Source organism: Pezoporus flaviventris, unplaced genomic scaffold (genome assembly GCF_033815535.1).
Source record: "Pezoporus flaviventris isolate CSIRO_AGI_PZ_B2104156 unplaced genomic scaffold, CSIRO_AGI_Pfla_v1 ptg000005l, whole genome shotgun sequence".
Taxonomy (NCBI): Eukaryota; Metazoa; Chordata; class Aves; order Psittaciformes; family Psittacidae; genus Pezoporus; species Pezoporus flaviventris.
This window is the reverse complement of record NW_026892553.1, coordinates 21,516,907-21,533,551: the sequence shown is the minus strand read 5'-3', so window position 1 is coordinate 21,533,551 and position 16,645 is coordinate 21,516,907. Positions and strand designations below refer to the sequence as shown.

The following is a 16,645-nucleotide window of genomic DNA, read 5'->3' as shown; positions in this document are numbered from 1 at the left end:
TGCTTTGATGAAACACTGCAGCACTGAGCGCTCCCTTCCTGCCTCACAGCATTTACAGCTGGCAGCAGCTCCCCTGCCACAGCAGTGAGGGTGCCAGGCACCCAGCGCCACTGTGATGCCCGGGGGACCACACCACAGGCACTGGGCCTGGATGGGGCAGCAAAGGACATGGCAGGCAGATGCAGTGTTTAGTGGCAGAAAGCCTAATGTCACTTGAGAAGCGCTACACTGGCACAATGGTATTTTTCATGGCTGTAAAGTCGGGGAGCAGCCCCCTCCATCCCCAGCCTCTCTCCATGATGCTTCCTCCAACCCAGGCTACCTATGCAGCGAAGCACACAGACCTGCTTCCTAAGAGGTGTCACCATCTGGCCATGAAAACTGGTCTACAACCTTAGCGGCATTCTGGCTTCTGGGTGCCCTGCCAGAAGCAGGGCAAGGCAAGAACCCAGTCCCAGATAGGAGACTCCTGGACCGAAAGCACATCCCTGCAATCTCTGCCTGCCTCCAGGCACTCCTGTGATGGAGAGGAGCACTCTAAGAAGTACTATGAATGCATTACACCTGGCATCCCCTCCCTGGCCTTTCACACTCAGCATGAGCAAAGAAAACCCTTTCTCCTATGTTGGCCATGCGGTAAGGGGCTGAAGCACCTCCCATATAAAGACAGGCTGAGAACACTGGCATTATTCAGCCTGGAGAAGAGAAGCTACGTGGAGACCTCAAAGCAGCTTCCAGTGTCTGAAGAGGGCTACATGAACGCAGGAGAGGAGCTCTTCATTAGGGACTGTAATGATAGGACAAGGGGTGAGGGATTCAAACTGAAACAGGGTAAATTCAGTCTAGATATAAGGAAGAAGCTCTTCCCTGTGAGGGTGCTGAGGCGCTGGCACAGGGTGCCCAGAGAAGCTGTGGCTGCCCCATCCCTGGCAGTGTTCAAGGCCAGGTTGGACACAGGGGCTTGGAGCAAGCTGCTCTAGTGGAAGGTGTCCCTGCCCGTGGCAGGGGTTGGAACTGGAGGAGCTTTAAGGTCCTTTCCAACCCAAACCATTCTATGATTCTTTCTGCAGGAGCTTTCAGCCTGTGAAATACTCCCCTCCCCTGTGCCCACTCAGCCCAGAGTGACAGCACAAGGGTAGGAGGACACACAGAGCTCCAGATATCCACAGGGGTGGCACAGGCCCCTGCAGCTGCAGTGCATTCCCTGCCCTGCCCGCTGCTCACAAATCTGCAAAGATCTACTTGTGCTCCTTTCCTACACACTACTCAACATCTAACACAAGTAAAACATCCTCTGGTTTTATCTGTCAGAAGCATCTCCTCCTGTGTGCTAAAGAGCTGCTGCCTGCCCAGTGCAGCTTTCAGTAGCTGAGAATCCTAGCCCAGAAGCCCCCAAAGCAGTGAGGTCCTGCCCTGCTCTGGCACTGCGATGTCGTCAGTGGCTCTGTAGGTATAACTCACATTTTCCTGAAGCTTACTGTAGTCTAATACCCATTAATATTTCCCCAAGCCAACAGCCCCAGGAGCATCCTGCTCAGGAGCTGGCACAGGGGAGCAGGATGATGGAGAGGGTCACTTCAGGCACTGGGTGTTCCTGCAGGAGTACAGACAGAGCACAAGCGTTCTGAGCACACTGCAGCAGCAGGGAAAGGGGCTCACCCAGAACAGACGTGTCCTGAGCAGGCAACACAGCTCCATATGTGCTTTCAGCTTTGGGAAGCAGCTGCCCACCAGGTCCAGACGTGCCTCTGTCGTCAGGTCTGTGGGGCAGAGCATCCCCCATAGCTCTGATCCTTGGGGAGCCAAGGGTTGCCCAGCAGTGGGAGCAGCCACCTTGAGAGCAGGAGCATTGCACAGGGTGAGTTAGTGCTGGCTGTGTCCTGGCCCCAGCACAGAGGGAGCATGGAACCTGGTGGGTTATCCCATGCTTGGGATACCCCCCACACAGACAGCTCTGGAGCCCCTCTGCATTCTCTGATCCCCTGAGCCATGGCAGCATGTCTCAGCCTCTCCAGTTCCCTGGCCTATCCAAGGAGAGGCTGGCAGCTGGCTGTGACCACTGGGCACCCTGATGGGCAGCAGGGATGTGCTCCCGGGGAAGGGTCATCAGTGGGAAGCAGAGCCCAGCGCAGCAGTGGGGCTGTGCATGGGGGTGGGCAAACGGTGTGCTGTAATCAGGCAAGTTTAACCAAAAAGAGCAGCTGGATAAAACTGGGAGAGGTGTTTTGGGCTTGTCTTTGACTCCACGGTGCACCGGCATCCTACGAGCTCTGTGTCAGGTCTGGGCTCAGCAGGATGCTGCCCTTCATTCCCTATCATGAGCACAGGCTCTGCCACCTCTTACCACAGCTAATACCAGCAGCACCCGCAAACCTCCACATCAAGTACTGCCAGGCCGACCATGATGCTGGTGCTGGTGCAGTCACCTTTGCAGCAGCCTGGTCTGAGATCATTACTGCTTTCAGTACTGGGGCAGTCCATCAACGGCTCCCTGGGCCAGAGGAAGGCTTTGCAAGCAGCCTGGCCAGTGCTAGACTCCTCCCATAAACCCTCCACCATGTCACCAGCACTGCTGGAGGTCTCCATTCCTGTGTGGTTCCCAGGCTCTTGAGCTGGACTGCAGCTCTTTCCAACAGCTTCAAGTGCAATTGTGTGTGTCTCTGAGGTGCAAACTCATGCCCGTATCCGTTGCCCTTATGCATAATCTTCTCCCTTGCACTATGCTTGGAGGCACAGCACTGGAAGAGGGGTGCACCCTCATACAAAGCCCTGTGACCAACACCCTGGCAGGCTGGTTACCTGTGGACCAGTTCAGGCTTTGTGCCTGCATTTCCTTTAGGACATTTACTGAGAACACCTCTACTGCCATGGTTAATTTTTTTCCTAGTGTTCAATATAAATATCTTTGTGGGTGGTTTACATGCATTTGCTCTTATGCCAACACAGTCTTCTAGCATAAGGAATTAATTTCTTTATCTAGAGTAAACACTCCGCTATATTTACAGATATCAACCATATCACTTCCACTGTGTTTCCACAGCTCGCCCAATCTCACAAGATGGGGTGCTCCCTCCCTCTCCAGGCTCAGGTCCGGCTTCCCCTCTATTCCAGTATGAATGCATTTCCAAGCACTGCAATCTGTGCTCTCAGTGCCCTGCAAGATGTCTGGCACCCCCTCCACACCTGCACATGGGCAAGGAGCTGCAGGAGGGGTCCCCACCTCTCCCCACACCCAGGTGCTCGACCTGGGCTGCAGCCCCATGTGCTGGGAGCACCAGCTCCATCCCTGGCTCCCATGTGCTCTGCTGCTGGCCTCTCCCTGCCCATGATGAGAAGGTTTTGCTTCCCAGTCCTGGGTTCCACTCTCACCAGTGACCAGTTAAACCGCAGCCCTGACTCGGCTGTGGTGGCTGCTGGTACCAGCTTAGATCAGCAGCTGCAGCATCCTCAGGCACAGCTGGCACCTACCTTCAGAGTGGTGGGAGAGGGTGAGCAGGCTGACACAGGAGGCACCGATTCCGGACCCGAAGACGGTGATGCGCAAGGGATCTCCCCCAAAGAAGGCGATGTTCTCACTGACCCAGCGCAGCGCCTGTATCTGGTCCAGCAGCCCGTAATTGCCCTTGGCAGCCTGGTCTCCTGTGCTCAGGAACCCTGTGAGCCAAGGGGAGCCTGGTTAGGGATGAGGAAGCAGGGGGTATCCTGACCTCCCACCTCCCTTCCCCGGGCCTAGAGGAGCTTCTACAGGACCCTGTCCTACCACAGCACGAGACCCCACTACCAAGAAAGTCCTGTGAGCTCTAAGCTGGGGAAGGGACATCACTGAGCTCCAGCCACCCTCTGTGCAGCACAGAGGGGTGAAGGGCTGTGAGTGATGGGCATGAAGCCTCGTCCTAGCCTTGCCCCACCAGTTGTGCTAATAACAGGTCAAGACACCTCATGCATGCTCCAAGGAAAGACGAGAAAGCAGTGGTGGCTGCAGGCAGGCTGAGTGTGGGCACAGCCAATGCTTTCCATGGACTAGCAATGCAAACTAGCATTTGCTCTATAAATGTAAAGAGGTGGGCTGGGCAGAGGGGAACCCACTGCAGCTTAAAATACAATGTCTCACAGTGAGGAAGATGCTGAGAAATGCTTTCAATAGCAAAGGCAACACCCAAGATAAGCTATCAGTGTTTCATTTGCTTTGACTCAAAGAAGGAAGCCAAAACCATGGTGCTGAGGTAAAATCCAGCCAGGTAACCCTGGCAGGCAGGGAGCGGCACTGATGCTGCTGCTCCAGCACTGGAAGTGCTCTGGCCGGGCACACTGCACCACCTCAATGGAGATGATAACGACACCATTAAAGTCTTATTTAATACTGTGACATATGTCTCTTAAATTTGCACCTATCTGTCTTAAGAGTGTTGACTTTAAGTACTGAAACATCTTGAATAGGCTTGTTTTTACTGGAAAGCCTGTTTTAACTGCCATCTTCCCCAGGAGACTATAGGGCCTGGAGGCTGTCAGGGAGATGTGCTGCTATGGGTACTGGTCAGGAGCCCAGCCGTGCCACATTGGATGGCTTGGGAAAGAGCTGGCCCTGCAGCAGTTTGACTGAGGAGTTCTCCTCAAACCTCCGCACCCCTTGTTCTACCTGCTGCTAAGGGAGGCAGCAGTGATGCTCCAGGCAGATCTCATGTCCCAGGTCATGGGGGGTTCTGCTGCAGCAGACAGAGGATAGCACTGCCTTTTGACCCTGTGCCCCATTTCACCTCCTTAGGTCACCAGGGCTCATGAAATCAGAACTGCTACCCTTTTCTATACGGCACCCGACACCTTTCTGTGACCCCTTCTGCAGAGAGCCAGGACACAGTGGGGGGCTGCAGCGGTCCCAGTAGCTCACCTGGCTTGGGGACAGCCTGTGCCTGGGGAGGGAGAGCTGCTGGGTCCCCAGGGGCAGCCAGGCCGTACCACTGACAGCTCACTGCTCTGATCCCTCTCAGGAAGAGATGCTGGGTAAGCACGTTTATTATTTATATAACTGCAGACCAATATTTGCTTTCAGCTGAGCCAGGTTGTGTAAATGCGCCTGGAGGGGGCCAGTGCCAGGAACCAGACCCCACTGCACCCCAGTGTCCAGGGCAGAGGGTGGGAGCAGCCTGTCACAGTGCAGCTCCCATCCTGTTGGGTCCCATTCCTCCCACCACCCCCTTCCCATCTGGCTCTGCACCCACCAGCTGTGGGTGCTGGTCCCACTGCCCTGCTGCGCCCACGCTGGCCAGCCCATACCAAGCACTCCAACGCGGTAGTTCAGGGTGATGACAATCACGTTCCCGTAGCTGGCCAGGACGCTGCCATCTATCATGTTCCCTGTGCCCTCCATGTATGAGCCACCGTGGATATAAACCATCACCGGCTTGGCCCCGCTGTCCCGGATGTCTGGAAGGAGAGGTGGTTAAACACAGGACCCTTCTGATGGCTGCAGTACCCTGCCCCACAGGCAGACCAAGGACGAGGGCAATGCCAGCTGCCAGGACTGGGGACAGGGCCTTAGAAACCAAACCCAGAGCTCTCCTGGTGGTCGCAGCATGGACCTCCAAGGCCAACGACTGCTGAACCATCCCTGCCAGCCCCTTTCTGCACCACCTCCACACTGTTGTCCCCTTGGGGGTCTCAGCACATGTGGGAGAGATGCCAGCTGTACCCAGCCGCTCTGGCCACGTGCGGGAGCCAGACCAACGGCACCTCTGTTGTGGGTGGGAGTTGCAGATTCCAGCCCCACGATGCAACCCCATGTCCTGTCTTTGGCTGGACCCAAGCCCTCAGCTCCAGGAGTCCTGGAAGCTGGCATTGCAGGGGGGCAGGAATGGGGGTGTGCAGGACTTGGAAGGCAGCAGGGGCAATTGTGGGTGCTCCAACATCTGGCTCTCCCCACACCCCCCATTCCTGTCCGTCCTGGGAAGGTAGAAACCTGCCAGCTGCCTGACTGTGAACCCATGGCACCCCAGTGCCCAGACACACACATGGTGATGAGGCAGAAAGTGTGTGCATGTGTGCGTGTCAGGGAGGTGAGCACAGTGTCCAGACGAGGACAGGGCATGAGGCGTGGAGTGACACTGGGGAATGGGACCCTGAGGGCTGGGGAGGAAGGACTGTGGGAGCCTAGGGGACAGGGAGCAGCCACACGCCCTCTCTCGACCGGCCCTGTCCAGGGGAACATCCTTCCCCTTCTGCCCCACTGGCCTGCGGTCCCCCCTGGAGCCAAGCCCAGGCACAAGGGAAGAACACCCATGCTCCACTCCTGGTCCATCTCGCCCATGTTTGATGGAGGAGGTGGTTGCAGCTGTGGTGCCCAGCACTGATGGACTCTGCCCTCCCTCATGCTCACCCGCACCCAGCACCTCGCTCTGGCAGGCTGCATTGCCTGCGGGGGCTGCTCACAGGCTGCTCGCTGCCGGCCCCGGCCCCAGACACCAAGCAGGAGCCAGCCCCGCCTCGGTCCCGCAGGTAAAGCAGCACTGCGCAGAAGGGATGCTTGGCCAGGGATGCTCAGCACCTAACCCCTGCCCACGTCCACTCCTCCCTGTGTCTTGCCCACGTCCACTCCTCCCTGTGTCTTGCCCACGTCCACTCCTCCCTGTGTCTTGCCCACATCCACTCCTCCCTGTGTCTTGCCCACGTCCACTCCTCCCTGTGTCTTGCCCACGGCAGAGGGCTGCTGATGGGCACCTCTCACATCCCCACCTGCAGCTGTGGCCTGAGGCATGGCTAAGGGTGGCCTCCCTTCATATGGAAAAGCTCTCCACCCAGGAGAATCTGCATATGCCATAACCTGTGCTGGCGCTTTTTCTGTCGCCAGGATGAAGCCAGGCAAATACACAGACCTGGGGAGCAAAAAGCATTTGCAGGGCCTCCAGGACAGACATTGCCCATGCAGCAGAGATGCAGCAGGACAACTTTTCCCAGAAACCACCTGCTTGAAATGCAAAGTGCAGGAACATCCATGTCTGGGTCCTCTCCTCCCTGCCACATGCTCCCACCAGCGTACAAAGGGACTTCCTTGCAGCAGGATGACAGCGATGTGCAGATGTACCACAACGGCTCCCAATGGCTGCAGCGCGTTTTAGTGTGCAGGATTTAGCACAGTTAAGTTACTTAGGCTGAATGCCAGTTTATACCCTGGTACAAGAGATCCTGGGGCACAGGTCAGTGGGAGAAAACAATGGGGCTGTGGTCCTGCCAAGGAAAAAGCTTTTCATCTGTTTCCTAAACGCCATCTGCCAGGTTGCGCTTGAGCTGCACTGGGACTCCTGCACACCGTGAGGGTTTACTGTCCTAGCGCAATAGGGCTGCACCCTGGCCAACCTCTCCTGCTGCCTCCTCTTCACATCCCTGCAGCCAAACACACCGGCTCCACACCCTGCAGATGAACAGCCCTGGTTCACTAAAAATAGCTTATTCTGCAGCTCGCTTAGCCCTGGCGCAAATCTAGAATCACATTGCTGAAAGCTCACTCGCTCTGCCTCAGCCGGTGCTTGTGCTCTGGTGGCAAGCAAGACCTTGCTCATGTTGAGCGCAGAAGGAGAGAACTGAACAGAAACCGTGTCCAAGCGGGCTGTGGGTCTCCTGCGCATGGCCCTGCGGGTGCCAAGGTTGCCAAGCTGCTGGCATGGCCACTCCACGGCAATGCCCGCAGCAGGCCCGGCTGCGGGAGGAGGTCGCTGGCTCCCAGCTGCATGTCACCAAGTCCAGAGGGATGAGGGTGGTGGTGGGATGTGACTGGGTTCAGGGTGAAATGGGCCCAGGTGCCCCAGGGCACCTCTCCTCCCAGGCTGCCATGCTTCCTGCCTGCCCTCGCTCAAGTGGGAGCAAACTTCTCCTACAGCAGAAGACACCTCACAAGCTTCTCCCCCTGTCCCGGGGAGGGGAAGGGCCTGGGCGCCTGCACAGCCAGCCAGCCTGCCCCCCGCCCTGTGCCCGCCTGCGGCACACGGACACACACAGGGCTCCCTGGGGATGGCAGCGGGTGGCAGGCAAACGGAGTCGCTTTGCGTGTCATGCAGTGGCAGCCTCAAGCACAGAAATACCTTCGTCTTCATCACCGTCATTATCCGCTAAGTCCTCGCCCTGTTTCTTAGCGCTGGCTCCTAGGGACCAAACACGAGGAGACAGAACAGAAAGGAAAACAAAACCAAAACGAAACAAAAAACCAAAACCAAAACAACAAGAAAAAAAAACAAAACAACAAAAGAGAATTCAAAAATAGCGTGATAGCAGAGCTGCTGGGGCCAGGCCTGTGCCCCACAGCACCGCTGGTACTCACACTGCACCTCTCCCAGCGCCAGGGCAGCGGCAGCACCGCCCCGGGAGCCGCTTCACCCAGGCCCCTTCCCCGCTCCTGCACGGGGCCGGCGGCAGCACCAGCGCTGGTGCTGGATCAGCCTTTGCAGGCGCTCGCTGTGTCCCAGCCTGGGCCCACGTGCGGGCAGCCCCTCGGCTCCTGGCACCGGGGCAAGGCTCCTGTCCCAGGTGCAAGCAGGACCCCTGCTCCCAGCTCTGCTGCCCCTGAGCAGAGCCATCCCTGTCAACAGACCAGACACATGAAGGGCTGCCCGGGGTGGCCTCTGGCCACCACCTGGGATCCTGCTTGTCAGCACCATGCAGCACATGGCCGCTCCTGCCTAGCACAGCTACGCCACAGACCACGAGTGCCGCGGCACAAGCCCACCATGGCACGCTGCAGGGAGCCGTTGTGATGGGCACCTCCGTGCACGGCCCAGCTGTCCTGTACCGACTCCCTTGCTCAAAGACTAGGCACATGGGTGACTGATTGCAAAGGCACCAACCAACTGGCCACAATCAAGGCAGAACCCTAAAAATATTGATTTCTGTAACATCCTGAATGCCTTCCAGTTGTTACATGGTGCTTAGCAAACCCACGGTGCCAGGGCCAGCAACCTCAGCCCAGCACTGTGGGATGCTATTGTAGGTGGCACTTGCTGAGCACCGAACACGTCACCTCCTGAGCTGCGTGCTGCTGGCTTGAGCCAGAAGATGTGGCCTTTGGGTTGGCAGGGAACAGACACAGTGCAGACCTTTACCAAGGCTCCATGCCCTTGTGGGCACAAAGCTGAGGAGTGCCATCAGCCCCATATTTCAGGAAGAGGCTGCGATCCCGTTATCCCCTTAGAGCTGCAGACTAGCACCTGCGGTCCTCTGCTGCCCAGTGCCTGCACCAAACAAGATCCCTGGGCAAAGGTGCCCTCGGCAGTGACAGCAGGGTTTCCCCAGGGCAGGACTGCCTGCCCTGTGCCTGTGCTGCCCCGGGACCTCCCCAGGACACACAGGGCTGCACGGTCCTGCCAGGCACGCGCTGATCCCTGCTGCGATCGCCAACGGGCCCCAACACCACTGCAGCAAGGGATCTGCACGGTGTCCAGCAAGGCGCCTGCGAGCGAGGGGCAGCCCCACAGCTGGATCGAACTACAACGAGGCGAGTACAGGACAGGAAGACCAGTTATTGCCACACCGGGAGTGGGATCCTGCAGGTGACCCGGGTGACGGATAACAGAGATGGCAGCATGGAGTGGACAGGATTTGAATTTAAAAGGGATTTGTGACAGGGGAGTGACATTTCTGCAATGGCTGTGGGGCAGCTCCATCAGGGCAAGATGCTTGCACAAGACCTTAAGCAGACGTGACCCGGAGTCAGGAGCAACGACCAGAAGTCTAGAAAAATCCCTTTTAAAGGACTGAAAAACCTGCAGGCACGAAAAGCTTGCGGGAGGTGGGTCATGTGAATCCTGGGAGCAGAGTGATGGGAACTACAGCAGCATCCCAGCTCAGGAAAGGCCACTGCGAGGGGGTGAGGTGGAGGAGCAACTCCTCCTCCACTGTGCAGAGCACAGGCAGCCCTGGGGCTACCCAAGGCAGCCTGAAGCTGGATGAGAAGAAAAAGGGCAGGAAAGCTCTGGCAGAACGGCCTGGTGTGACCAGGTGAGACACACACTGCCAGGAAGAGGTGAGGTGGAGCTGCTCCTGCCTGGGGCAGGGATGGATCTGCTGTCTCCAGTGCCATCCTGGTTTCCTCTGACTCGGAGTTCACCTCCCAGCCTACCCTCTCCATGCCCCAGCCCTGCCTCCTTAACTCCTGCTTCACCACCCAGCCATCCTCTGAGCTCCTCACATCATTCTCCTGTTTTCACCCAACACCACTCCCATCCCCGCAAGCTCTCGCCCCAGCCCCAGAATCCCCCTCCTTCCTTGCTACCTCCTTCCCTCCCCTCCCTCCCATCAGCCTGTTTGCAGGAGGCTGCAAGCTTGACCTACTGCATCTTCATTAGGAAGAGCTGCAAGCCCAGAAAGCAAAATGCAAAGCACTTGTGCAATATTGGCTCATCGATGCTGTGCGCCAGCCTCCTTGGGACTGCTAAGGGTTTTCTCTAATAAAGACCACAGGCACAAGCCTTCATCTGCACTGTGCCTCAGAGCTGGGAAGCCCATCACAAGCAGCTAGAGATCCATTTCCACTGCCAAGGGCCCTGGTGCTGTTAAAGCCTTGGGATCAGCTGGACTGCAGCCCTCCAGCCTGGTCTCCTTCAGGAGACAAAGGTCTCCATGCAGTCAGGGATGGAGGAACCAGCTATGAGGAGCTGTCAGGTTGTAAGAAAGGCCAGTGTACAACAACCCTGTGATCAGAGCAACTGTCCTGGCTGAGCAGGGTGGGATCTGACTGGGGACTGCTGCCCTGGAACCTAGGGACGGCTGGGACAAGCCTAAAGTAACCTCAGCTACACATGCCACAGAAGGGACAGTAGAAAGCAGTGCTGGGAAGCTAAGCAAAGCAGGAGCGCAGTAATGCAGACCAGGGGGAACAGTGGCAGTATGTGGTCATGGCAGATGCAAAGCACGAGCCTCCCCCACCAGCAGGAAGGTGCCAAGGTAGTGGGGATTATGGTGAACACAGGCTGCTGCAACCAGCAGGCTCTTTGCCTCTCGCTATATTGTTCACATCCACAAGGACCCACTGACACCACACAGCTCCTGAGAGCAATTACAGCTTTGCTTCCTTCACCCATGTCTTGCACGTTGCTACATTACCTCCCTCCAGTGGTTATTGCCGTGTTCAAGGAGACCAGGAGATCACAGAACGGCTGAGACTGGAATGGACCATCAGAGGTCATCTAGTCCAACCTCCCTGCTCAAGCAGGGTCACCTAAAGCGTGGACAGTGTCCAGACAGCTCTTGAGTACCTCTGGGGAAGTACCTCTGGGGAAGGAGGCTTCACAACCCATCCAGATACTTATTCTAATGCTCAATCACAGTAAAAAAATTCTTCCTCATGTTCAGGTGGAACCACTTCCTGTGATTTAATTTATACCTGCTGCCTCTCATCCTATTGCATGGCACCACCGAGAAAAGACTGGCTCCATCCTCTTGACATCCTCCCTTCAGATACCTCTATATATTGATCAGATGCCCCCAGAGATTTCTCTAAGCTGAACAGACCCAGCTCCCTCAGCCTTTCCTCATACAAAAGGTGTTCCAGATCCTTAATCATTCTAGCAGCCCTTTGCTGGACTTGCTCCAGGAGCTTCCTGTCGCTCTTACACTGGAGAGCTCAGAACTGGACACTGTGCTCCAGGTGAAGCCTCACCAGGGGTGAGTAGAGAGAGAGAGTCACCTCCCTTGACCTGCTCTTCCTAACACAGCTCAGGACACCACTGCTCTTGGCCACAAGGGCACATTGCTGACTCATGACAACTTGTCCACCAGGACCCCTCGGTCCAGAGATCTTCCTCTGTACTGGCAAAGGCCACCACACAGAGCCACAGAGCACCCACCCTCAGGAGGATGGGTTTAAGCTTATGGATTCAAGCTGGGAAAACCAAAAGGACTCGAGGCTCTTACTTCCTTTACCCATCAAAAATGTCCTCCACTCACCCAGTGTGAATGCCTGTTGTTCCACTTCACTGTAAGCTGACTGTGAAGTGACATTGTTCAGGCTGACAGGAAGAATGCACACGGTCTTATCTGAAGGCTCTAGGAAGATTTAAGCTCAAGTTCAGTAAAAAATAAAATCACTTTCCCTGAAGCAGGGGCATCCACACAAGATTTATGCTATCTTAAGTAAACTGTGCCAACAGCACCGACACCAGTGCAAACAGAGATAAAGGAGGCCGAGGAGCCTCAGTCCTTGGAGCCTCTGCACTCAGCGTGGCGTGGATGAGAGAAGAGCAGGAACCTGAGCTGGCACTTTTCCTGACCCAGACATCTGCTCAGGGTGGCTGTGGGCAGCCCCAGCACCCCCCCCCCCCTCAGTGCAGGAGGCACTCACACAGTTGCAGCACTGCCATAGGGAGCAGCACCCCACAGCAGCTACCATCCGATGGCCACGTACAGCCAGAGGCAGACAGGCTGGTGGTCAGATCGGCTCAGGTGCTCCTCCAGGACTGACAAGGAATAGGACCAGGACTGATGGCAGCTGCTGACCCTGCTGCTGCACCACCCAACAGGCAGGGGCAGCTGCCCTGGGACCTGTGTTGGGTGGCCCTTGCTCCAGGACTGCAGCATCCTGCAGTACTGCCCTGCCCCTCCCTGTCCGTGGGTGATGTAGAGGACTCATCTCCATCCTTTAGCGCACTCCATAAAAGCACTTTATCTCACGTTCTGCTTCCTCCACCAGCACAAACACCCACCCTCACCTCTGCAAATCACACCCTAGGAGCACCAGGCCAGCCCTGCAAGCCACCAGGTTTCACAGGAGGTTGGCGAGAAGACTTCCAGCAAGGAAGCACTGCAGGAGTCACACAGCCATAGGGAAGCCTCAGCCAGTACTCGGACACGTCTACTCCTTGGAAAGCAGTGGAGAAGCCACAGTGCTTCTCCCACAAAGCAGGTGAAGTGCATCTCGAGCCCAGGAGCTGCTGGGAGCTCCAGCCAGCCTTGCACAGCTGGACTGGCACATTTGTCCCTGCAGCTTCGTGGACTCTGCACAGCCCAACTAGAGAGGGCAGTAAAAACTGGGGAGGGCTGCTATGTGCAGGGCAGCCACACCTTTCCCCTCTGAAAACGTCATCCGCCTGCTCAGAGAATCATGGACTGGTTTGGGTTGGAAGGGACCTTAAAGCTCCTCCAGCTCCAACCCCTGCCACGGGCAGGGACACCTTCCACTGGAGCAGCTTGCTCCAAGCCCCTGTGTCCAACCTGGCCTTGAACACTTCCAGGGATGGGGCAGCCACAGCTTCTCTGGGCACCCTGTGCCAGCGCCTCAGCACCCTCACAGGGAAGGCCTGCCCAGACTGGTGGTGAAGGAAAGGGAAAAGTAGCACCCACCACAGCCAAGCATAGACTGCAAGTGTTGGCAGCACAAAGCCAAGGGCAGAGCTGCATTTTGCACATAGGTTTTGTACCGTGTGTGCATCCTCTTCAAGTGGACAGCATTATTTCCACAGAAAACCTGAGCCTCAGAGCTATCAGCTCCCCTGGCACCATCCATGCCTTGCTCCCAGTGAAGGGACCAATGTGCATGGAGGAGACTGGCACATAGTAAATATTCATATAGGAAATTATTGTGGGCAACTGTGTCTGGAAACGGAGACATTTTTTGTTAAAGGGATGAGTTCTGATAAATTCTCAGTCCCTTGGCTGCTATGGAATATGCAGAGCTTAGGAGTGGCAGAAATCATGAAAACTCCATTGAGGTGGGAGCTGAAACATTTTAAACCGCCAAAATACTGCTCTGTGAGAGGAGAGCTTATCCACTGCACATATGTGGCCTGACAAATAATAATCATTAATATTCCAGAACAAGCCAATGTTCAAATGACACAGCCCAAAACAATCAGCACTGTAGGTGCATGATCCTTACCTCAGGCACTAACGGATGCACAAATGAGGGACTGGGAAACCTGTGTCTCATCACAGGGGACTCGGTTTGAGCCAATGGCAGTGTCAGTGCTCGGGTGCTTTAATTATCGGCACATCATGCCTGGATTCCCAAACGGCCGGCTTGGGAGATCTGCTAGTCCCTGAGCCAGCAGAGCCCGGTGGGGGCAGAGGGCACATCAGGGAGGTGACCAGAGGCAACTGCAGATGGGCTGCAAAGAAACTCTGCCCATGAGCAGAGCTGACGGGGAGGGAGAACCAAGAGATGAGCGTGCCTGAGATGTTTCACTGCATCTTATATCAACCCCCTCCTCCAGCCATAATGTGGACCCTGCTTCCTTGGCGCTGGCCTAGAGCAGGGGATGGAGGGGGTCCACCAGCCCCAGCAGCCAGTGGGAGGGCCGGGAGAGGAAGCGCTTTGAAGTGGCTGGTGATCGCTGGCACAGCCAGCTCCGGAGGCAGCGTGCAGAGACTCCCTAATGCACCAGCCCTTTCAGGGCCAGCCTTGGCACTCAAGAGGGATGGCGTGTGAATAGCCAAGGCAGCAACAGGAAAAGCAAAGCAAAGAAATCCAGGAACAAACCTCGGGGAAACGGCTGGAAGGAAAGTGCTCCCCAAACATCCAAGCCCAGCTGCGCCGGCCCTACCAACCTCAGGGGTGCAGGGAGGTGGAGGCTGGGATGCAGGGACCCCCTGCCCACCAGACACCCCCTCCCTGCCCTGAGCCTTCCAGAAGAAGCGTGGCTGTTTGTCTGCCCACACATCCGACCTGGGGACACACAGAGCAGCCCAGGCTCTCCCTGCCTGCAAAGGGGTCATGCGGTGTGGTGGGCAAAGTCTTGTGTCCAACAAGCGGCTGAGTAGCCTCCCATTTGCCTGTCTCCACTCCCCAGGCCACAACACTGGCTAGGAATACAGGATCGCTTTGGGGCAAGGGGGCTGAGCTTTCCCCCTTGTCCCAAAGTGCAGTAAGATGAGCCCCGTGTAGCCCTGGGGATGGAGACAAAGCAAAGCAGAAATGTGTCTGGGCTGGAAGTGCTTGGCTGGGGCTTGGGAAGCATGCTATGCCAGGGGTGGAGAGCAAGTCCTCACTGGCAGGGTTGGCAGAAGCACAGGAGCGTGAGCAGCATTGGCAGGACCATAAGCTGAGGCAGAAGTTAGAATCCCAGACTGGTCTGGGTTGGGAGAGACCTTAAAGCTCATCCAGTTCCACCCCCCTGCCTCAGGCAGAGACACTTTCCCCTAGAGCAGGTAGCATTCATGCAGCCAGGAGATGCTTTTAACCAAGGAGATTTGGATGCAAAATGACCAAGGACGCTACAGGGTAATTGCTTATATCAGGATGGGCTGCAGGCCCGCATCACACTCATGCTTCCCTGAGGGGGTTTATACACCCCTGAGGGGGAATGCATCCATAGGAGATGCGTGCATTTAAGTGCTACCTGCCATCAGAGGCCCTCATTCCCAGGGACTGGGAGACTGCTGGTGCCACTGGGATGAAGGCTCAGCCCCAGAGAAGCTGTTCTGAAAGGCCTGGAGCAATGTGAGCATCCTCCTCTGACCTGCTCCCAGACCCGTGCTCCCAGCCGGCACCAGCCCCAGCTCCCATGGCCATGGAGCAGAGGTGGCCGGAGCGTGTGTGGCTCCTTGGAGTGGGAAGTGGGGGACAGCAGGATGGGCTGCTCGAAGGGCCCGCGGTCTGGGTGGCGGCACAGAGAGGTGCCGGAGGAGAATGCTGCGGCCGGGGACCAGCCAAGCACCCTCTCGCTCTCTCTCTCTTTCCTTTCTGTGCCTCTCTGCCGGTCGCCTTGCTACATACCTCCTTTCCTACATATTTTCTTGTTGGGCTTTCGGGTGCATTCCTTGGAAATCCGTTTTACTGTAAAATGAATAAAATACTACAAAATAACAGGAGGCTCCACGGGTGGGAGTGGGCATGCAATCACAACCACCCTGCCACCCTCCCGCCACCCCCGGGACCGCGGGAGGTGGGGAGGGAGCGTTGCCGTGGGAGGAAAACTCTGGGCCAGCCGTGCTGGGCGGGAAGGAAGGCACGATGCATCCCGTGGCCAAGGGCCCCGGGGACAGAGGAGCAGAGCCAGTTGGCCTGGGAAAAGCCACCGGCCCCCCAGGCTGCCCCGCTGCATGCAGCAGACCCACTGCAGGTCCCTTCCAGACTGCTGAAAACCCCCGGGGGCTCCTGTTGCGGTGAGGCTCAGGCGGGCGCATGGGCAGGCGCAGCCTCCTCTGCCCTCTACTTACAGTTCAGGTGGGATCTCCTACAAAGGAAAAGGTTAGACAAGGAGGCACCCGGTCCCACTCAGCCTCACCCCAACAGGACCGTGCCCGTGGGTCCCTGGCACCCCAGGCTTGTTGCTCCACCACTGTCCCGCCGGCAGACGGGGGAGCAGCCAAGCGATGTGCCTGCCAGTGCCCCAGACTCCCATCGCTACCAGGGCCCGGAAAAGGGCTCCGAGGTCCCTTCCTTGCCAGAGCACCTTCCCAGGGAGAGGCAGAGAGTGTTCCTCCCAGCCGCAGCCCACACCCACAACTAGCGCATGGACCTGGGGAGGGTGGGAAGCAGGGAGGGACGAACCCGAATCAACTCAAGACAGAACCTGGCACTCGGCGCCTGGGGAGCACAAACCAGCTTGTCACTCTGTGGATCTGCGGTCAGAGAGTCGGATTCAGATTTAGCAACACAAGAGAGGAACCGGTGACAATGCCATGGAGGTGGAGGGAGGGGGAGCTGGGAGGTGGTGGAGGAGCAGGAGCA

The 16,645-nt window shown here is 57.0% G+C and overlaps 1 protein-coding gene across 6 annotated transcripts in view; it reads right to left on the bottom strand.

The window, feature by feature from the left end:
• NLGN3 (neuroligin 3) overlaps window positions 1–16,645 on the bottom strand; it is a 41,277-nt gene that overhangs the window by 5,244 nt on the left and 19,388 nt on the right. For 3 of the 6 annotated variants that reach the window (XM_061446321.1, XM_061446323.1, XM_061446324.1), the window contains exons 3-6: window positions 15,689–15,748; window positions 8,070–8,129; window positions 5,272–5,421; window positions 3,469–3,654 (exon numbers count right to left, since the gene is read on the bottom strand). In XM_061446321.1, coding sequence (XP_061302305.1) covers window positions 3,469–3,654; window positions 5,272–5,421; window positions 8,070–8,129; window positions 15,689–15,748 — 456 coding nt within the window. Of the gene's footprint in view, window positions 1–3,468; window positions 3,655–5,271; window positions 5,422–8,069; window positions 8,130–15,688; window positions 15,749–16,487; window positions 16,537–16,645 lie in introns of all 6 variants that reach the window. The other 3 variants (XM_061446327.1, XM_061446325.1, XM_061446326.1) reach the window with 3 other exon arrangements.